The sequence below is a fragment of the Gopherus evgoodei genome, chromosome 4 (assembly GCF_007399415.2).
Source record: "Gopherus evgoodei ecotype Sinaloan lineage chromosome 4, rGopEvg1_v1.p, whole genome shotgun sequence".
In the NCBI taxonomy this organism is placed as follows: domain Eukaryota; kingdom Metazoa; phylum Chordata; order Testudines; family Testudinidae; genus Gopherus; species Gopherus evgoodei.
The window spans coordinates 64,215,191-64,237,282 of record NC_044325.1 but is presented as its reverse complement, the minus strand read 5'-3'; the positions used below and the strand labels follow the sequence as shown (position 1 = coordinate 64,237,282).

Below are 22,092 nucleotides of genomic sequence, written 5' to 3'. Positions count from 1 at the left end.
TTGAGTGCTGATCGCTATGTGTATTCCAGTTTGGATGTGCATGCATTCTGTGTGCCTGAGATCAGAGAATTCTTGCGAGCAGTATCCACTGGTCCACACCAGCACCACTGCTCTCTTCATGCTCCTTACCGAGAGTATAAGGGGCAGGGAAGACCGACCTTGTCTCCATCTCCTTCTTACCACAGCATGGCCCGACTCAGTGTCCAGAGCTTATCCTTTCTGCTTTTTATTATACTTGTATATTATTCTTAGTTTTTTGTTATTAGTGTTTTGATAGTTCCCCAGTTAGTTAGTGTTAGAATCCCCACCCTAGGAAACTCTCCTGGCATGGGATTTAGATAATGCCCAAGATACTGGGCTTCAGAAACCACGTCTCCTGCCCATTTTTCATCAGCGATGACCACCAGCACTGCTTGTACTGTCTCAGAGAAGCTCATAGTAAGTACTCTATTTGCCACTCTTTTCCCATCCAAATGCAGCGGTTGTGAGAACTCTGGCTTTGGAAACACTGTATAGAGCGTGCAGTGAGGTCCAAGTCAGACCCAGTCTTAGGAGACGCTAGAGTACACCCCAGTACTATGTCAGACTCCAGAGTGGAGAAGAGATGGGGGAAAAACTCTTCATCTGGTCCCTCTCATGAGAGTAAGCGGCACTCTCACAAACAGATCTCCACCTTCTAAGGGGAGAAAACACTCCCATACTCCATCCGAGTCGGGTGAGCCTTCACACACAAGCCACAAAGATTTAGGCCCTCTGAGTTTCATGGGCATGATCAAAAGGCACATAGGAGCAAGAGTCCTTTAGTACCAGCCACCGCATCAGCTTCAACACTAACTGCAGTACAAACTAAAATGAAACACGGGGACCTGAAGTACTGGGTACTGTTGAAAACCACCAGGTCGAAGATTCATTCGCTAACAGTGCCGTGATGGTACAGTAAGGAACAACTGTCTATACCTACTCCGGCAAAATGGAGTAACAGAACACAACTGCCAAAGGAGCTAGTGACTTGTACCACTTGGAAGGATATCTTCATCCTCCTGGACCCACAATTTCCCTGATATCAATACTGATCCTCATGAGGGAGATTCTAACATCAGTGGCAACTGAGGACTCTGGAAGAAATTTATCTCCTGTCCTCTCCACTAGCTGCTGTGTCCTCTCAACAGGACCAACTGCACAGATAGAACCAGATCTGACTTTCTCATTGTTGGGAGATTAGATGTACCAGTGGAACCAGCTTCACCTCTGCTTAGAAAGATCAGTCCAGACAGGCTTAAGTCTCCTATAACCAGCCTCAGCCACAACAAACAGGGACCTCCTCCTTGGGACTGGTGGTATCCAATGCCTTAGGGACTGCTGCAACCTATTTTTGAGCCCTCATACTGGCCTTATTAGGGTCATGGTACCTGGAATCTGTGCTACATGACAGGGAGTGTTACCACCCCTCTCCTTCAAGGGGTCTACCAAAATCTCCCACTATGGAATAGAAGGAAGACTATCTGGTAGCAACAGGAATATTGTCCTCATCACCTAATGAGGCTGTTGCTCCAGCCTCACTTGTAAGCCAGACAATCAAATAATATCAAGAGTTGTTACAGAGAGTGGTAGAAGAGCTCCCATATCATCTTAGAGGAGATCTAGGACTCTCAACACAAGCTCCTGGATCTCTCTCAGGCTATGGGCTCCTGTTGGGTTGCATTCTTGCATATTAGACCTGGCAGGGTCTGTCTGGCACATGCTGGCTACCTTTGACCCTATCCCCAAGAGTACAGAAAAGTGGTACTTTTGTCCCAGCTAAGAGCGTGGAGCTCTTGTTTACCAACCTTGCCCTTTACTCTTTGGTGATCCAGGCAGCTATAGAAAGATCCAAACAACAACATAAAAGGGCCACTCTGGCCCATAAGGAGGAAGGTGTATACATATTCAAGTCTTCAGTTTAGCATCTCAAACTATCAGACCCTTCCTGCCAAATATGATTTCTCAAATTACTCTTTAAGTTCCTGGACTTTAGCGACAAGTTACCTTAGGAAGACAGGACTCAATTTCAAGCCCCTACTGACAAGAACAAACTAGTAGCCAGACCTCATTACAAGCTGTGGCTGATGCAGCGAATGCAGCAGGTATGGCATCAAATCTAGGGCAGCTGCCATTGTGATGTGATGGGAATCATGGCTGCACTCTTCAGGGTTTCCCAGGGAGGTCCAAAACACTGAACACTTGCCCTTGAATCTTTTCACCGAGAAGACAGATGAGCCTTTGCACTCATTGAAACGCTCTAGAGAAGCCCTTATCTCCCTGAATATATGTACACTGGTCCCGAAAAGAAAATGCCATAAACAGCTCTACAAACGGAGGTCCTTACTGCAACCTTCCTTTCACCAGGGCTTTTATGAGCCACCTTGTAAATGTCAGAAAATAGAATGGTCAAGAGACCTTACACCTTCCACTTCAACCATAGCTACTCAACCTCACCTGCCAACCAAGAGAGATTTTTTATGAGGCATCTGAGAGCTGCAAACCAGTATTGATGTTATCTCCACCCGATTCAGAGATCCACTTTGGGGTACACATTGCAAAAATTTCTCACATTCTGTTTCCAGTTTGCTGATCCATTTACCTCCCTAATCCTGTCTCCCAAGAAATGAGGCCTCACCCATGTCCAATTACTTATGTCAAGCCAGGCCTACACCATTAGCTTGTTTTCCACCCCCAGTGATTTCATGAAGATATTGATAATCAAACTAGTGAGACTGGTCTCTCAGGGGACACAACTATATTCCGTTTGTGGACAGCATTTTAAAAAAGTCATCATCCAGAACAGCTTGTTGCAAAGCAACTGATCAATCTTTGGAGATGATCTAAGATATTTTGGCTCCCAAGGCCAGCGTTATATCGGGCTAGAGGTATACTTATCTAGGAGGCAGATAATAGGCAGTAACTGGAAAGTGAGTTAGTATCTAACCATTAGATGTTGGTGGCGACCTGAAGTCAATCTTTGTTTTTCAAGACACCACTCAACTGGTTCAGAACCAGCAGGTTTTATGCATAACATGGAGGATATCTTGTTGATCTAATGAGAGCGGGGTCATTTAAAGAGATACTGTCAGCTCAAAATTTGGTCCAAAAATTAGAGTTGGTAATAACGAGCTTTTACCAAACCATAAGACCAGACCGTGTTCATGACCCTTTTTTCTCTTTTTTTTCTTAAAAAAAGAATGCATTGGAAACTTTTTTTTCTAAATAAACAGATACACTTAGGCAGTGTCTGTAACCAAACCAATGTGATCCTGAAAATGAAATGGTAATGAACAAAAGTTAAGCTAACTTCATTTGTCATTGCCCAACTTGAGTGAAATGCAGAAAATAAACAAATGGTACAAATGGCAAAAAGTGAATTGGATTTTTAAACTTCAGTTTTAATACTCTTATGGGGCCTCTAACATAGTAAGATTTTTTTTTTAAAGTTGATAGTGTCCCTGTACCCGTCATATTCTGAATTATTTTTCAAAATCTTTTCATTGGTATTACTTCCACTATTGGTGTCTTCTATTTGAGGAGTCAGGATTAAATAACTTTATGATGCTGACTCAGTATTTTTATTTATTTATTTACTACATGCTTTGCAGGAGTACATGGTTTACAGGAAACATACCTACATGAGATTGGATGGTTCTTCGAAGATCTCTGAGAGAAGGGACATGGTAGCTGACTTTCAGAACAGGTAATCTATTTATAAAAGCAGTGGATTAAGCACTTGAGAAATGTTAAGTAAACTAAGTCACTGTCTCAAAAGGCTTACATACTAAATAGAAAATGTATGTATGGAGGGAAGGGGATGAGATATAATGGAAATCAGTCTGATTGACCAGTGAAGTTTAGCTAACATCATGGAAGTTCCATGCTTTTTATTTGTCTTGTTTGTTTGTTTTTAATTTCAAGTTAACCCTGATTAACTGAAAGTCTCACTGAACATGTGACACCTTCAAATACATGGCATTTGTTTAACCAGAATTTCTAGTCCTGTGGCGCTTAAGAGCGCCATAGGGCTGAAGCTAAGCTTCTGTGAAATACGGTAGCACAAAGCAACTCTACAGTACCAGAAAATCTGTCCTTACTTGTCTTGAATATGGCCTTGTCTATAGAGAATCCCAGTGGGAATGAAATGCTGGTATGTGGTGTACTATATGTTCTGTGGAGTGACATTCTGAGAGTTAAATTGAAATCACAGATGTGATTTTGAGCTTTCGAAATAGGCCTCAGTCACTTAAGTGCAGTATGTTTCACAGAAGGGCAAAAGAAATAAACTATATAGTCTGTTAGGCAGTAGGGCTCTACTTACCAATTTTGATGTTAAGCTATAGGAACTGAGTTATGTAGGGCCAGTCCAATGTAATGAAGCAAAGTTTCTAAACCAGCCCTCTTAGGTTACACTAACATGAAAAGAAGGGATATGGAGTCTATCTCATCTTGTTACAGGGTTACATATTGTTGCAAACTTCATCTCCGTCAATGCATATTATACCCACTATCTGTATTTATGTTTACTAACTCAAGTTCCCTCGTGTAGTCATGGGATGTAACTTGCTAAGATGTTGCTATGACAAATAGTCCACAGTCTGAGATGATGTGATGTTTATTGGTAAAACAACTGTTGTGAATGAATTGTTAGCCATTGAGAACAAAATCACTATCCTTTCACAGCAATAGGATTTATAAAATACTGTTGTTTTCCATCTGCCAAGGGATAAAAATGCTGGTTCTAGAGTACAGGATGGTCTTTGTGCTGGCCTTGTCAGAGTGGAATTGCAGTTTTGAAGGTGGAGTGGGACCTACATGTGAACTCTTGGGTTTTGAAAATAAAACCAAGCATCATTGCCTTTGAGGCAGAAGGACTTAGGGGGATTGTGTGCTATGTAGAGACTATTAGGTAAGCCTCTCTGAGTAGGAATATTTGAAAAGGGCAAACGTGTGCAAACCTTCAAGAAAAGTGAGATGAAAATACACTACCTAAATATTTAATTGATTCCAGCAGTCAAAACAGATTTCCAACTGGTTATGATCTCCTCTAGAATTTGAACACTTCTTCCTGTAAGAAGTTCAGCAAATTATTTTTATTAATGAATAGAACATCTATCAAGAAAAGTAACCATTTGAGCTAGAAATCCCTTTGATATAAAGGTCAGGCAGTCTAAACAAGAATTCCTATAAAAAGCTATCTAAATTCCCCTTGTGCAGTATTTATTTGTGAGGAATACGTCCAGGAAAAAGTCTGACTGAGTCTAAAGGCTGTTCTGCAGGATGTCCTGGCAGAACACTGTTAACACAGTCTTTGTTCAATCCTGAGCTGATGGTGTAAATTTGACACTGTTAACACACAATTCTAGAACTACGATACATTCATAAGGTCTATAGTAAAATCCTCCCTCTCTCTCTCTTCCCTCTGACATTTCCAGGAAAGGATACTTGGACCTTTCAAAACTGCAGATTTCATGCATCATCCTGTCATTGATATCGCGTAAATAGTCATTCAACTTCAAAATATTTTACAATAATTCACTACTAGCCCCATGACATTTTGTGAAATAGATAAGTAATATTATCTGCATTTTACAGATAAGGAAAATGAAGAAAACAGACTGTAGTTTGTAGCTCAAGGTCAGTGTCACAGCTAGGGCCAGAATTCAGGAGTTCTTAGATCCTAGACTTACGCTCAGGCGATAAGCTCTTGCCCTTTTCTGTCATGCTGCTATAACAGTATAAGCCAAGACAGCTGGAAAATCAGATTGTTCCTTTTTATTAAAAAATCAAATAAAAATTTTGGGACCTCAAAGAAAACATTCAGTTTAGGAACAGTTTTTTATCTAGGTAATGTTTTCTGAGTTCCTCTTTCTTTATTCTTTACCAGTAGATATTTATAGTTGGACAGGATCTTTTGTTTGAGTTCATCAGCTTCTGTTCATTCCACCATTTGACAGCCTAATCTTAGATTTACAGTTGGCTCTATGAAAATGTTTGTGAAACTACAGGTCAGGAATCATGACTTCAGAGGCTGAATGAGTAACATGGGCCAGATGAACACATCCTATATTGTAATCAAGTATAAGAAGCCTCTACTATGTTTTTAAAAGAATATTCTGTTGTATGTTGCAGTCACAGGTGTCTTTAAGCATCACTGAACTATATTTTAACTCCTTTTCTTTCTCTCCCTCTCCACTCACCCCTTTTTCTCAAACCATCCAATGGGAGTTAGGTGCCTAAATACCTATAAAAACCTCCCGGGGGGTTCTTTTCTCGTTCATTATATAGCGTAATGTTTGTAATAATGACATCATAAACTAAGCAGATTTTTTTTCTTCACTTCCTGTCTGCAGGAATGATATCTTTGTGTTCCTGTTAAGCACAAGAGCTGGAGGATTGGGCATTAACCTCACAGCTGCAGACACGGTAGGTGGATAGCTTAGTATAGTAACACCAGATCTCAAGACCTATGTCTGTAGAAGGTTAGTTAGCTTACTGTTGTTTTGGTTAATTTCAGTTGTAACTGTTCTTTTGTTTTATCCTGGCTTCACATATCCCAAACACCCTTTTCTCTCAAGCTTTCCTACCTTTCTTCTTCTCTGTTCTGTAGCAAAACTGATAGTCTTGTCTGTGTGAAACTCTGAGCTGTCTCAGCCATGTTTTTTTAAAATACCACCATTCTTATCAAGAAACTGCATTATCTTATTGATTCCACTCATATCTGGGAAACATTTCTGCAGTTTGTGGCATGTATGAGAAATAAAGAAACAGTTTATAAACAATTGCAGACCTACAGCACTGGCTGTGTGAGATCTTGGAGACAACCCTTCCCCTAAGAGTTTTTAATGTCTGCTTTGAGTGAACCTGGAATGACACTGGGAGCTTACAAATAGCAGATAATACACTTTCACAATGGATTGTACTTTACCACTGGACAATTTAAACTTAAGCTTCAGTAGTAAAGGAATATGGTAACTTGCCTCAGCAAAATGATTACAGCACTGTCCACTTTGAAAGCATTTGTGACATCAGAGAATGGGCAGAGCAGCCAATAAGCCAGGCTGTAGTACTTGTTGAATCTGTCAGTAGATTAGTACAACTCTGGCAATCCAATTTAAGAATAATGGGTCAACTTTCCATTTCATGTCTACACCATATCAGACTGCTGTGTATGAACTGCTGCTGGATCACTTTAATTCACTAGGACTTTAAAATTGGCAGTTGTTGAGTTTCAGTGGTTTTTTTTCTGAAATTATAAAAATTAGTTCAATAAGCATGAACTGCTAAAAGAAAAGTAGGAAAGAAAAGACATAATGTTGGCATTCAAGAGGGCATAGACTGAGTATCTTCTAAAAGCTGCTATACAACTTGCATGATAAATCAAATAAAATGGAATTATTGTTGGGGCTTTTTCCCACTAAGTGTATGAATCTGGCCAAAATCCATCACCCAGCTGAGGTAAATAGGATAAAAAAAAATGTGCAATAAGTAAACAGAGAAATAAGCACAGCAGTCATGTTGATTAACATGGTGAGCACACTTTGAGCCTTCCAAGCAACAGTTGGGACTTGCCTGGCTGTACAGCATTTTTTCAGTGAAATACATTAAAAACTTGTTTTGCTGTTTATCTTTTGTATATTCTTTCAGTCTGATAAACTTAAGTTTTAGTCTCAAATGGATACTTAACAGACGTTCTGACTTGAGTAAATAATGCATGAAATTGAAATCTATTAAATTAAAGGCATTACATTTAAAATGGATGGAAGGAACTATATTTTAATTAACCAATGGAATTTGCTGCTACAGGATCTTAAGTTTCCAAAAAAAAGGTGACACTTTTAAAAAATATGAATAAGAACACAACTATAAATTACTGAGGGTAAGAACTACAAAGATTTCCTACCCTAATGCTTCAGAAGATGAGGTCACCACCAGCCAAGGTCAGGAAAACATTTCTCCTTCCACTTACCCATGGTATAATATTGCACAATTAGCTAGGTGAATTGCAGGGGAGAGGTATCTTCTGTTGAAGCAACTGTCATTAACTACTGAGAAAGGATACCGGACCATGTGAATCATTGATCTATTCCAATGCTTGTAATCTTTTTAGTTTGTGTATGCTTAGGTTTGACAGCAAGTGAGACTGTGGCTCTTGGTCTTGGAAAGGCAGCAGGCTTCTGAGCTTAAAATCTCCATACCCTCCCTTTTTCAACCAGTCTGTCCCCATTTGCAGCCTCTTAAAGAAATGAGAACAAAGCAAGCAGCCACAGCGTTACCTGTACAAACAAAGATGGCTAGATGTCAGACACTTTCACATTGTTTGGTATAACCAATATAGTTCTTAATTTGGGGTATTTTGAACTGGAATTTTGAGATTTATGAGTAGATATGGATATGGTTTTTTGTCATGGTAAAATTAAGCAAAAATCTTGGAACAGTGACAGTAAAAAAGTACAAAATTGGGGTATGGTGCTGGAGGAGGCCAAAGCCCGAGGGAGGTGGGGGCGCTGATAGCTCGAGCCCCTCCACCACTGCTGGGGGCTGACAGTCTGAGCCCCACTGCCGCCTAGGGCTGGAGCTGAGTCTGAGCCAAAGAAGTCACGGAGGTCTGTTAAAGTCATAGAATCGGTGACCTCCATGACCAAATTGTATCTTTGCTGATAGACTACTCTCTTGCTATGGTTATAGTGTTCTTCTAAAACATGAAAGGGCTTGCACTGTGAAATTAAGAATGATTGACCTAGATTTTCTGCAACTTTATTCTGTTACATGAAGGATTTATTTGGGTGATTCCAAAGTTGCATATTTCAAAGGCCAATGAAGAGTAGCTGTATATCAACAGAAGCACAAAGAGCTTCACATGACTTGAAAAGGAGGAGTTCTTGCCTGCTTTTATTGAGTCCATTTAATCTGCTTTTCTTTTGGGTTTATTGAAGATACTGTCTTCTGAATTTGAATTAGGGCAACTATATTTTGATATATGAAATACTTGCTCTGAATAGTCATCTTTACTCCTTGAAATGTACAAATCCATTTACCCTTTACATGTTGGTCATATCTGTTCTGCTAATGGGATAATTGTAGCTACTGTAGTGTTCTGGGCAAACCTCAATAGGTAACTTTGTGCCAGATGTTTCTGTTCCCACCTAAAAGACAGACAGACAGCTCAGGAGCTCTGGCTTGCTCCGCTATTTTAAATCAAAAGCCTGGTGAAATTCTTCTAGTACTTTTTTTGTTTTGTTTTGTTTTCTCTCACCACCTTCCCCCACAGCACAGAGTTGTTTTCTCTATCTAGGGAACTCAGCAACTAGCTGATGCAAGAGGATGGCACAAGCAGAAAGTCTCTTCTTCTAGAGACCAAAATGTCTCTTGTACTCTTAGGTACCCCATATTTATGAGGCTCTGCATAACCTTAAATATGTTGCATCCCTGTAATATCTTTGGCCTCTAGATAGGGGCCAAACTCTTCAACAACAGAAAGCCATATGACCCGCGTCAGCCCCCAAACCTGACATTCCTGAAGAAACCATTGTTCCCAGATTCAGCATGGTTCTCAAGTCAGCATCAGAAGACCAACAGCAGTACATGCACTTTGCAAAGAAAAACAAGAAGACTGGCAAGCAAGACAGGCCTTCCTCCTGCAAGAGAGAATTCTTTTGGAGCTCCTCTCTTGTAGTAGATATATGGGGAAGCAAACCTTCCACTTCTGTACCAGCAGTGACTGACTTGGTCAGCATTTCTGGTCTTCCTCTTCCTGTGCAAGAGCTCTTCCAACACCCCTATCCCCCAGCCAGTGCAGTTGGATGGTAATATTAATGGGTCAGAGGGTGGGCACTGCTCCTACAAGATAAAGGTCACATGTGAGGTCCCATCAACCAACAATTATATTAAAAAAAGGAAAGAGTAACTTTTAAATGACCAAAAAGAAAGCAGTTAAAGTCACTGCTCTTTCATATCAGAGTTCACCAGAACTTTTCTTTTGAATGGGATGCATAAAAATCTAATAAGACGGAGGGATAGCAAAGAAAACCCTCAGGCAATTCCTTCATGAAGTCAGAATCCTCCTTGGATACTTTGCCCCATGAGATTGGGAGTTTTCGAGTTAGAAGAAATCAGAAGCTGGCTCCCAGTTCACGTCATTTGCCCACAAATTCTTCAATACCATGGGGAAATAGGTGATCCTAGCACTCAGCCTGCATCAGATTCCTGATTACAGCAAGGGAGAACAGAAACCATCCATGCAGAAAAGGATTCCAGTATAAATTCAGAAAACAGCCAGGACTCTTCTTGTATGTGACAGCATTAATGAGGTAATTAGATAAAAACAAGACCAGTCCATGAAAGATAGACACCTCAACAGACCATTTATGAAGCAGTAAGGATTCTAAAAGAAGAATCAATTTCATATGGAAGTGCCTTAAACTGAAAAGCTGTTGTAGCAGTAGGGTTGAAAAAACAACCACCTGAGACTTTATCTGAAGAAAAATAGGAGAGCTTCTGCAGTCTTGCATAAGCTACCTTAGTTCTGGGTTTCCTTAATGTTTGGCGTGCTTCACTTTTCAGTCTTAATGTTTTTTTAATTTCTGTTTCGTATGGTATATGTATGTAAAGTATTTTGGGATAAAAATGGAATATTAATTTAAGATGGCAGTTGATGTTTGTGATAGGAGCACCAAAAGATATTTTTTTCTGATTTGAGAGAAGAAATTGTTCTTGTACAGAAACTCTTTACATGAACTGCTCACTTAGATTGAATTTTTGCAAGCAAATCATACAGCTTCTAAAAATGTATTTTATAATATAGATGGTCTCAGGCAATGCTTATTTTTTGTATTGTAATAAACTTCAGAATTCTGTTCATCCAAGCAAAATATGTCAAGGTAGATAGGACTTCCTCAGCTGTTCCATAGGATTCCAAACACTAATGGTAAACAGCAGTTTGGAAGCACCTGAAGTGCAGTGCAAAGGATTTTACAATCCTGTACCATGGAAGGCTTTGTGGAACTTCAGTCTGCAGTTTGCAAGTATAGCAGACTAAAGTCCCCACAGTGGCAGGTTCTTTTCTTTTCTCAATACATACATCTAAATCCAAAGTATTCTAGTCATTTTAACCCTATCTGTGCTTCTCTGATGTTCCTATGCAGGTAATTTTCTATGACAGTGACTGGAATCCAACAGTGGACCAGCAGGCCATGGACCGGGCACACAGACTGGGTCAGACGAAACAGGTCACTGTTTACCGGTTGATCTGTAAAGGCACCATTGAGGAGCGCATATTGCAGAGAGCAAAAGAGAAGAGTGAGGTAGGAATGAAGAAGCCATCTGGAACAAGAGTGGGGTAGAGTGGATAGCAGAGAGTTCAGCTGTGGAATTGCTCGAGAAGTAGAATAGTCTCTTCAGACATAGAGAGAGACCTATATGGGTATCTCTGTGCTGAAGGGGGAAAAAATAGTATCCATATTATAACAGGGTAGCTGCACTGTGTAATGTGGACACAGCCCAGGTGGTATCATGTCATGTGGTAAAAAACCCCACTGTTCTTGCTGAAAATGCCTGAACCCAGTTTAGACTAAAGCTTACACTGTTGTTAATCTAGGGATTCCAGTTTTTCTGGTGTAGACAAACCATCATGGCACACCAACCACTAAATTCTACAAAACTAAACCACTCTGCCTACAATTTCAAATATGTGATCTGATCTTACCAAATATGTATAGAATTTTTTCAGGAAGTTTTGACAAAAACCAGAAGGGGTCTATTTGAGATACGAAGGTTCACAAAAGTGCTCAACATCTTGCAGAATCAAGCAGTAAATGCTGTAAAACCTTGAGCCTCACAACACCTTCAGGGAGCACATCTATACTTGATAAATTGAGTGCACAATGAACCATTGTTAGTGGTAGCAGCATTGAAAGTTGTATTGCAGACGGGGCTCAGGAATTGTACCATCTTTCCTCTGGATTAGACTTTGACTACATTAGAGCCTTCAATCAACGGTGCTTTGGTTAGTTGTATTGCAGCAATTGATGCACCCCTAACTGAGTGCATCCATCTTGCCCACCCTGAATTAGTGTGTGTTTCCCTTTTGCATGCAGATTAGGGCTGCCTAACACCGAGTGGGTTGGGAGGTGGCTGTCATCTTTGACAGTTGACACATACTCCTGATCTTTTTATACTATAGCTTCCACGGTTATTACCACCAGTGATGACTTGTGCATTTGATTTCTGTCAGTGTAGATCCACCAAGAGAGGTTATGGGACTTGGTCATGTCCACACACTGAATTGGTGTCAAATCTAGGGTTTAGAACTTTGGCCTCCTAAAATCCTAAACCACACAGCCTCCCATGTAAGTCACTTGAAAAATAGGGATAGTAATACCTACCTCACAGGGAGGCTGAGGATTATTAATTAATATTTGTTTAGTACTGGGTTAAATTCTGCTGTTGGGTTTATCAGGATAGAATAATCAAACTTTTTTTTTCCTGACCTTCACTATTTTAACTAGCACCTTTTCCTGGTTAGTATTTAGTAAAGAGAAAATAAAATAGCTCATGGTTTCTCTGTTTATATTTTCTTTACTTTTAGATCCAGCGGATGGTGATTTCAGGTGGCAATTTCAAACCAGACACCTTGAAACCCAAAGAAGTGGTCAGCCTTCTGCTGGATGATGAGGAACTCGAGAAGAAATGTATGTGCAGTGCACGTTGTTCTCCTTCTGTCCTGTGCTTCATTGGTTTAGAAACTTTTCCTCTCAACCCCTACAAACACATGCACTGTAGATAACCCCTTCTGTTTCCTGGCTTATTTTGTATCACTAATTGTTTTTAGTTCAAGCTGGTTTCATGTCACTATTGATTGAAATGCGTATGAGATATGTGATGGTGCAGTATAAAGTTTTTAATGTCACTTTTTTAGGATCACCACGTTATTCATGAATGACAAAGCTTTGGCCAAATAAATGCAAATAAGAACTTTATATTTCAGCACACATTTGGATGTACAATGTAGATGCACATTTTGATACCACTTGAGAGAAGAATTTCCCAATGAGGCTTTTACTTTTCTGATTTCAGGAAGTTTGAATCTAGCATTACTCTTCAGGGACTTTCAGTCTGTTAGTATAATATTGCTAGGTTTTATCCAGGGCTTTTTCTAGACCCGGAGTCTTTTGTGAGATAAATAATATTTATAGAGGGATAAGAAATAGCTTTGAGAAACTGATTCTTACATTATGCTTTTGCTACCTTTGTTTCCTGACAGTGCGTCAGCGTCAGGAGGAGAAGCGGCAGCAGGAGGAGACAAATCGTGTGAAAGAACGTAAACGAAAGAGGGAGAAGTATGCTGAAAAGGTACTTTGATGCAAGGATTGTTGTGGGGAAGAGTCTGAAAGACTTTAAGCAGGGGTTCTCACACTATTACATAGTATGGCCCAAGTTTTAATACAAAGGTGATTTCATGGACATCCTCTTCTCCCATTCCCTATTATGTAACAGCCCTGTGGCAACTAGAGCGATTGTTTACATATGAAGGTAATATTAGGAAAATATGTAATGTATCTTTTACTTGTATCTTTATCTGCCTTTTAATGCAACTTGCAGCTTGGAAATAATGAAGCGCTGTGCGTGTATAGAACTCTTCGAACCACCAGTGATCACAGAGCAGTTTGGAACCCTCTAGTTTAAAGAACTAAATGGCATAATACTTTTCTGTTTTCATAGTTCATAAATCAGAGGTTTACTGATGCTGTCATCTTATCAGATTTTGTTCTGGGAGTGTACAAATGGAATGTAAATTCAATACCCGATACCAGTAAAATCTCACTATCTGGCTTAATGAGAGGGGAAACAGAAATTTGTAAAATCAGAATTTCATTTTCTGGCTATTCAGATTTGCATAGTCTGAATTTAAGATATTGGAATTTGGATAATCAGAGTTTACAAGAAAGCTTTTCATGCTCACTTTTAAAAAAAACTTGAAATCAAAATCCTCTAACTCTTCAGTAGCGGAAATGCTGATATCTCATTCAAGCCATATTAAAAAACCTTACTAAATTTAATGTACAAACTTCTGGTGCCATGTCCTCCAGAAAAAATCCCAACACACCTTATTGGTAAATGCCATGCATGGCCTTTATCTTGTTATATTGCACTGGATGGTGGGCTTCCCAGTTTACTTGCACCATTTCTTCTTCCTTAATGTATTTTCAGTCCTTGTATTACTGGTTTGTTTTGCTTATCTGCAGAAGAAAAAGGAAGATGAGTTGGATGGCAAGAGAAGGAAAGAGGGCATGAACCTGGTGATCCCATTTGTTCCGTCTGCTGATAACTCCAACCTTTCTGCTGATGGGGATGACTCATTCATTAGTGTAGACTCTGCCATGCCCAGCCCCTTCAGTGAGGTGAGATTGTCTTTAAACCATCTCCCATGCCACCTTAGGCCATGTCTACATCTAAAATTTTGCAGCGCTGGTTGTTACAGCTGTATTAGTACAGCTGTATAGGGCCAGCGCTGCAGAGTGGCCACACTTACAGCAACCAGCGCTGCAAGTGGTGTTAGATGTGGCCACACTGCAGCGCTGTTGGGCGGCTTCAAGGGGGGTTCCGGGACGAGAGAGCAAACCGGGAAAGGAAACCAGCTTCGCCGCGGTTTGCTCTCTCGGTCCCGGAGCCACCCAGCAAACCGCAGGGAAGGAGACCTGCTTGCTCGGGGTTCCGGGACCGAGAGAGCAAACCGGGAACGCCGCGGTTTGCTCTCTCGGTCCCGGAGCCAGCCAGCAAACCGCAGGGAAGGAGACCTGCTTGCTCGGGGTTCCGGGACCGAGAGAGCAAACCGGGAACGCCGCGGTTTGCTCTCTCGGTCCCGGAGCCAGCCAGCAAACCGCAGGGAAGGAGACCTGCTTGCTCGGGGTTCCGGGACCGAGAGAGCAAACCGGGAACGCCGCGGTTTGCTCTCTCGGTCCCGGAGCCACCCAGCAAACCGCAGGGAAGGAGACCTGCTTGCTCGGGGTTCCGGGACCGAGAGAGCAAACCGGGAAAGGAAACCAGCTTCGCCGCGGTTTGCTCTCTCGGTCCCGGAGCCACCCAGCAAACCGCAGGGAAGGAGACCTGCTTGCTCGGGGTTCCGGGACCGAGAGAGCAAACCGGGAAAGGAAACCAGCTTCGCCGCGGTTTGCTCTCTCGGTCCCGGAGCCACCCAGCAAACCGCAGGGAAGGAGACCTGCTTGCTCGGGGTTCCGGGACCGAGAGAGCAAACTGGGAAAGGAAACCAGCTTCGCCGCGGTTTGCTCTCTCGGTCCCGGAACCCCGAGCAAGCAGGTCTCCTTCCCTGCGGTTTGCTGGGTGGCTCCGGGAACGCGAGAGCAAACCGCGGCGTTCCCGGTTTGCTCTCTCGGTCCCGGAACCCCGAGCAAGCAGGCCTCCTTCCCTGCGGTTTGCTGGCTGGCTCCGGGACCGAGAGAGCAAACCGCGGCGTTCCCGGTTTGCTCTCTCGGTCCCGGAACCCCGAGCAAGCAGGTCTCCTTCCCTGCGGTTTGCTGGCTGGCTCCGGGACCGAGAGAGCAAACCGCGGCGTTCCCGGTTTGCTCTCTCGGTCCCGGAACCCCGAGCAAGCAGGTCTCCTTCCCTGCGGTTTGCTGGGTGGCTCCGGGAACGCGAGAGCAAACCGCGGCGAAGCTGGTCTCCTTTCCCGGTTTGCTCTCTCGGTCCCGGAACCCCGAGCAAGCAGGTCTCCTTCCCTGCGGTTTGCTGGGTGGCTCCAGGACCGAGAGAGCAAACCGGGAAAGGAAACCAGCTTGATTACCAGAGGCTTCCTCCTTCCACGGAGGTCAAGAAAAGCGCTGGTAACTGTCTACATTGGATTACCAGCGCTGGATCACCAGCGCTGGATCCTCTACACCCGAGACAAAACGGGAGTACGGCCAGCGCTGCAAACAGGGAGTTGCAGCGCTGGTGATGCCCTGCAGATGTGTACACCTTCAAAGTTGCAGCGCTGTAACTCCCTCACCAGCGCTGCAACTTTCTGATGTAGACAAGCCCTCAGTCTTGTGGTCTTTAGGACTCTTGCTTTCTGCTCTCTAGCTAGAGTGGAACCCGTGTACTGTTAGGGAACCAGAGATGTCTTAACCTAATATTGACCCATGAATTCAAACCAGTCTATCTAAAATAATCTTCCCCTTCCACTGCTCTGATGATCTCATCATTGTGGCTCTTTCACTGACTTTCTGCCTTTTTCTGCATCAAGCCCTTCCTCTTTACCTTCAAACTCTGTATCGCTCCACTCCTGCCTGCATTCCAGCTTGTTTCCTCCTACTCTCCCCTTCCTCATCTTTATATTCTCTTCACATTTGTGACTTTGTGCCTTTTTTCTTATCACGACTTCTTCCCATGCCTGGAACAGTCTCTGTTTTTGTGAACAAAGCAACTTCCCTCTCTTCCTTCAAATACCTCCTGAAAGCTCAGTTTTTGTGAAATCATCCATCACTAGTCTCTCCTAGAGCTCTTTCTTCTCCCTCATGTGTTTCTGGTCCTTAATTGTTGTGTTCTCTAATTTAAACAGATATATCTCACAGCACAGATCTTGTCTTCCTTCATGTTTTTAAAGAGCCATGTTCTTCTATAGTACTAAATACATATTATTGTTTTTATCGGGGTGGCTCCAGGCCCCAGCACACCAAGCGCGTGCTTGGGGCTGCAAGCCGTGGAGGAGCGCTCTGCCGGCACCGCGAGGGCGGCAGGCAGGCTGACGTCGGTGGTTTGTCTGCAGAGGGTCTGCTGGTCCTGCAGCTTCGGTGGACCTCTCGCAGGCAAACCACCGGAGGCAGCCTGCTTGCCATGCTTGGGGCAGCAAAATCCCTAGAGCCATCCCTGGTTTTTATACCAGGTTGAGTTAATTAAGATCCTTCACTCATTACTAAAAGGTTTTGATTAGCAGTAGTGGTGGAGCAGAGAACAGGATTCTCAACCTTTCTCCTGAAGTGGGTGCTCTCTTGAGGGTAATCAATCACAAGGTTGAATGAAGAGGAAATAAAGATTCTCTTTGGATCTCTGCCAAATCCCTGAATCTCCCATTTTTAAAGTTAGCATGTATTTTAGTTCAGAGTTGAACATTAAACATCGGCTGGGGAGAGAATTTAATTTTGCACTGTGTGTAAGCAGAGGACATGGTATGATGAGACAGGATATATATCATGTTTCCTGTCTTGCATTGAGAGAGAGCCAGGGCTAGCTGTCATTTAATTGCCTGGGAGTAAAATGCTCTTTAATCTAGTTGCACCTTTTCTGAAGTTCTTAGCATGCTTTTACCCTTGCTGTAAACAAGCTGATGGGTTTTGTCGCTGTGCTGTCTAGATCTCCATCAGCAGCGAGTTGCATATGGGGTCTATCCCTCCTGATGAAAGTAGCAGTGACATGCTGGTGATTGTGGATGATCCAGCCTCTTCAGCACCACAGTCAAGGGCCACAAACTCTCCTGCTTCCATCACTGGCTCAGTCTCGGATACCATGAATGGTCAGTACTCTTCACTTACGCTAATACTTACAAGGAGTAGTCAAGCTTGGACTTTGTATATCTACAGAGTATAGTTGTTCTACCCCCACTTTATGCCTGCCTTGTAGGATTTAGTGAGGGGTGAAAAGGTCTATGAAAGAGTTCCTTCTCATTATGAATTTTTTTCAGCTTTGACAGATAGTGTCATCTACTGATGTATTCAATCATCTGTCATGCTTTACCATTCCCATGATATGTAATACAAGTGTTTCTTGTTCCTGTGATGCAAAGGTCTGTTCCCCTTTTTGCAATGTGTACATATCAGTAAAGCTCACTGCTATTACTAGACAGCTGTGTAAAGAAGTAGACTCCTCCATAGGACCATTCACTTATATGTTTAAGCTTTTCCCTGATCTCACTGTGAGCCCAGGGACAGGTTCTGTATTGCCTACCTTTTCATTGTATGATTGAGCCAGCTGTAATTGCATGACATTAGCTACCATAATTCTGTATTCCAAAATAATTATAGCCCTAGTTTTTGATGGGTTTCTTATAGGTAGCAAATGGAAGAGCCAGAGTATCTCCAAATAAGAGTGTTGTTTTTCCTGGGATATAAAGGAGAGTTCTTCCCTGGATTTAGGAGCGGGGCTCAGTAATGACAGCTAATTGAAGTTAGTGAGGTGTGACTAATGAGAAGAAATTGAGGAACAAAACTCGTGTATTTGTTTTTTCATGGGGGTTGACGATTTAGTTACTAGCAGGCTGATGTAGATGTCAGGTATGTGTGAAGTTGTATTTAACTCATGAGTCACCTTGTGTATTACAACAACTAATATGTTCATCTCCCCCTTCATTGTTTAAGGAATTTCAATCCAAGATATACCTGTCACAGGGAGAGGTAATTCAGGTAGAAGCCGGGGTCGCCCTAAAGGTTCAGGCAGTGGATCCAAAGGCACAGGGAAAGGTCGGAGCCGGAAGTCAACAGCAGGAAGTGCAGCTGCAATGGCAGGTGCCAAAGCAGGGGCAGCAGCGGCCTCTGCAGCAGCATATGCAGCATACGGGTACAATGTGTCTAAAGGTAAGGGAGACTACTACATAGAGCAAACTGAACGATGTTTTGATGTAAGGCTGTTCAGACATCCTGCCAGGGAACAGGAATTGTATTATAGTATCTCTAGAGTCTTGTGTTCTTTCTCATTGCGATTCAGTCATGTAGCTGTACTGAATGGCATGTAGTATGACGTCAGAAGATTGTGATAGTACAGCAAGTTCCACCACCCCAATGCAGGGGAAGTAAGAGATTGGGAGCACTACCTCTAACTCTCCTCTAGGTTTTTGATCTTATGTTTTCTAGGCAGAAGTCTTGCTTGCCCTTGGATTATGTAGCACTTCATGCATTTCCTTCCTCTCTCAGTGAAATGGGATTTTGTTTGATCAGATTGGACAGTGCTGCTTACCACTGAAACATGACTATCGCTGTTCTTTGCGGTTGTCATGTGGTAGCTCTGTAGCTATAACTGTAGAGCCAGAACTTCAGCTGTTTGATTTGACATAACTCCATTTAAATCAATTGGTGCTACAGTGATTCACACCTGCTGAGGACCTGGCAAAGTGGTGTATACCAGATGGGCTATGGCTCCCTGTTAGACCTCTCTCCCTTATGTGATCAACAGGCTCAGACAATTCATAAGCACAGGGTGGTCAGTGAAAGCAAGTTGGATTAAAGAGCATGAATTAAGAGTCTGTTAATATATTCCTTTAATGTAAATGCAAGTCACAGAAGTTAAATTTTTTGTTACTGACAAGCCACAGTGTGTGAATGGTGTGTTCACGTGGAATCTTTTTTTTTTTTTCCCTTCTTTCCCCTGTTGCTAGGTATGTCTGCAAACAGTCCTCTCCAGACATCAATAATTCGGCCTGCTGGACTTGCAGACTTTGGACCTTCAAGCACCTCTTCTCCTTTGAATTCCCCCTTGAGCAAAGGCAACAGTGTTTGTGGGACCCCAAAAAGCTTAAATGTGACCAGCACTATACCAGAAACTCCAGTTCGGAAACAAAGCAAAGGAGCCCACACCTCGGGTGGGCGGTAGTAAATTTGAGCCCTGGAGCTTACCTTAACCGTATTGGCTTTCAAAGTAGCCCACCCTGCCAGCAGAAGGCATGCAGATAAATGCCTGTTGCCATCCCACATGTCTGTGAAAAGAAAATCACAGCACAATGGGGATGGGTGGTTTACGTGAGCACCTTGATTATGTGTATCCAAAAAATTACTTTTGCAGATTCTGTGAGGAGTATGGATAAGGAGTGGGGTTAACTGAGAATGTTTCAGATTAGTTTTTCAATTAAGATTTACTGATACATCCTACAAGCGTGCTGTGAGAGAGATCCTGCAGCTGTTTGTGGTTTTGAACACACCAGTGTACTGTCCTTCCTCTTTTTTCAGCTTCAGATGGAGTTCAGCTCCATTCTTATTCTAAGAAATCAGTATCTGAACTTGGAGGGTATTCTATGAAGTCAGAGAAACCCTGTGCACTGAGGACCTGACAGTGCATTTGAGGGTGTGCCCATCCAGGGGAGCTGGGTATTTGAATAGTCTGGCTTCTCTAGTGTGAATCAGTAGTGAATCTAGGGATTCTATGAAGAATTATCTGAAGACCTTGATTTCAAGGCCATGGGAAAGAAATCTCACAGTTTCCAGGGTCTGGACTCTTGTCAGCACTATGCTTTTGAATCTGTTCTAAACATCTAGCAGGAGCTGGAACCACAATTCGACAGAGTGCGCCTATTTAGTGTTCCTACATCTGCTTCACAGAGAGAAAGAAGCTGCAAGTAACTGGTTTACATTTCAAAGTCCAGGTCTGTTAGCATTGAACATTTGCTATGCTGGATTTAACAATGATCTCTCTCAGTATGCTGAGCTCTTAAAAGGTGTAGGAACCATCAGGTTCTGCTTGTGTATGTTTCAAGAAGAGGGAATGCTGATGTGTAGGGGGACGAAGTTCATTGCTATTCCTCTCATTGTGCAATAGCAGAACTTGCTGATGTTGCCTTTTGGGTACGGCAGCTTGCTATGCCACAAGGGGAGCAATGGGCAACTTTACTGAAACAAGGAGTGTGCCAGTCAACCCTCTGGGAAAAATGAAGTCCCCCATTCCAAGCGCCTACAGAGTATGTTCTTCCAGCATGTTTCCCATTTGTCAGTGATTGTCTCACGCAGCAGCTTGGCTGAATGCATTACAATGTGCAGGCACTAGTAGCCAAGCCCCATAAGACTTATAGAAGCCATTAAAGAGAACAGGAGTGCTGTCAGTGCCGCTCTGTGTCCTCATTCTCTCAGATTTCTCTTTCCCCATCCTAAATGCACAAACCTCTCTATAGCCCCTGACTTGGCTGTAAGTGTTGTCTGCATTGCACTGAGACATAGGTGGGGGGGGAGCAGTTCTCCTGTCAGGCTCATTGAAATCAAATGGCTATGCTACTGGGGCACTTTCATCCATTGTGAGAGAAAGAGAAGCAAGCTATGAGTTACAGGTCTCTGCTGTGACAGCAGATGATTTTTTTTTTTCATCCCCAAACCCCTTGCCTGGCATCTCACAGTGGTGAAGCAAGTGCTTCTCGTGGGCTCTGCCTCAAATTTGCACACCTGAAAATAGCAGAACTGAGTTTAGTTTGGTTGATTTTTAAACAGATTTGTAGGGGATAATTGGGGGGTGTCACTTAAATTAAATCATGAAGACTTCCCCCTTCCCCTCATATTCACATGTATATATGATATTTAGAGGGAATCAGAAAAATGCCAAGCCTTTTTTCTCTTTGAATGTGCTGTCTATTTTTATAACTGAACTTGTATATATGTATAAAAAGAGACACATCTTCCTTTTACTAATTGGAGAAGAAAATCTTAAATAAATTCAGTGAGATAATTTTATGTAAATCAGAGTCTCTGTGGTTTGTACTCGTGTAGCCATATGAATGGGGGAAAGTGAGGTAGTGAAGTGTGTGGGAGTGCACATCTGTGGGGATGTGTAAGTGTGCTTAGGCTTTGGAATCAGGTGGTCTGTGTTCTACTCTCTGAGCAATAGCGCACTCTAATTATTTTCTGCTGTTTTTGTTGTCTAATTAATTTACTGGATATGTACATTTTATATAACTAAGCAACCTACTATGTGCAGTGCAGAGAGAACATGTACAGTACATTACAGGATAGCAGATGAATTTCTTCCAAGGAAGGTCGCAGATCTCGTGTCTGGAAAATGGTTGACTCCTTTTTCAGTGCTTCAGTCCATACAGTTATTCCTTCAAACGGAGTTGTCAAGGGTTTGTTTATATGCATTTTTTTTAAACTGCTAGAAAGTTATGCCAGAGATTGAAATAATGCCATTGCAAGGTAAAGAAAATGAGGAGAACCTTGCGTATAGGAGGAGATTGCAAAGATTTATTATAATTTAATCTACAAAGACTTAAAGTGAGAATACTAGATTTGAGGTAGTCAAATTAATTTAAAAAAAAATTCTCAATGACCTGTCATGCTGTGTCAGGGAAGGTGATGGAAGCCTAATTGTTTGGGACGTTTAAAGTAGACTGTG

General features: G+C 42.3%; 1 protein-coding gene across 2 annotated transcripts in view; it reads left to right on the top strand.

Annotated features, from left to right (window-relative positions):
• The window catches only part of INO80 (INO80 complex ATPase subunit), a 133,787-nt gene extending 112,353 nt beyond the window's left edge, over positions 1 to 21,434 (top strand). For both annotated transcript variants that reach the window (XM_030559501.1, XM_030559500.1), the window contains 9 exons: positions 3,630 to 3,724; positions 6,375 to 6,447; positions 11,166 to 11,324; positions 12,608 to 12,710; positions 13,283 to 13,371; positions 14,265 to 14,420; positions 17,368 to 17,527; positions 18,369 to 18,584; positions 19,382 to 21,434. In XM_030559501.1, coding sequence (XP_030415361.1) covers positions 3,630 to 3,724; positions 6,375 to 6,447; positions 11,166 to 11,324; positions 12,608 to 12,710; positions 13,283 to 13,371; positions 14,265 to 14,420; positions 17,368 to 17,527; positions 18,369 to 18,584; positions 19,382 to 19,596 — 1,266 coding nt within the window. In that variant the 3' untranslated portion in view covers positions 19,597 to 21,434. The remainder of the gene's footprint in view (positions 1 to 3,629; positions 3,725 to 6,374; positions 6,448 to 11,165; positions 11,325 to 12,607; positions 12,711 to 13,282; positions 13,372 to 14,264; positions 14,421 to 17,367; positions 17,528 to 18,368; positions 18,585 to 19,381) is intronic.
• Positions 21,435 to 22,092: the final 658 nt, after the last annotated feature.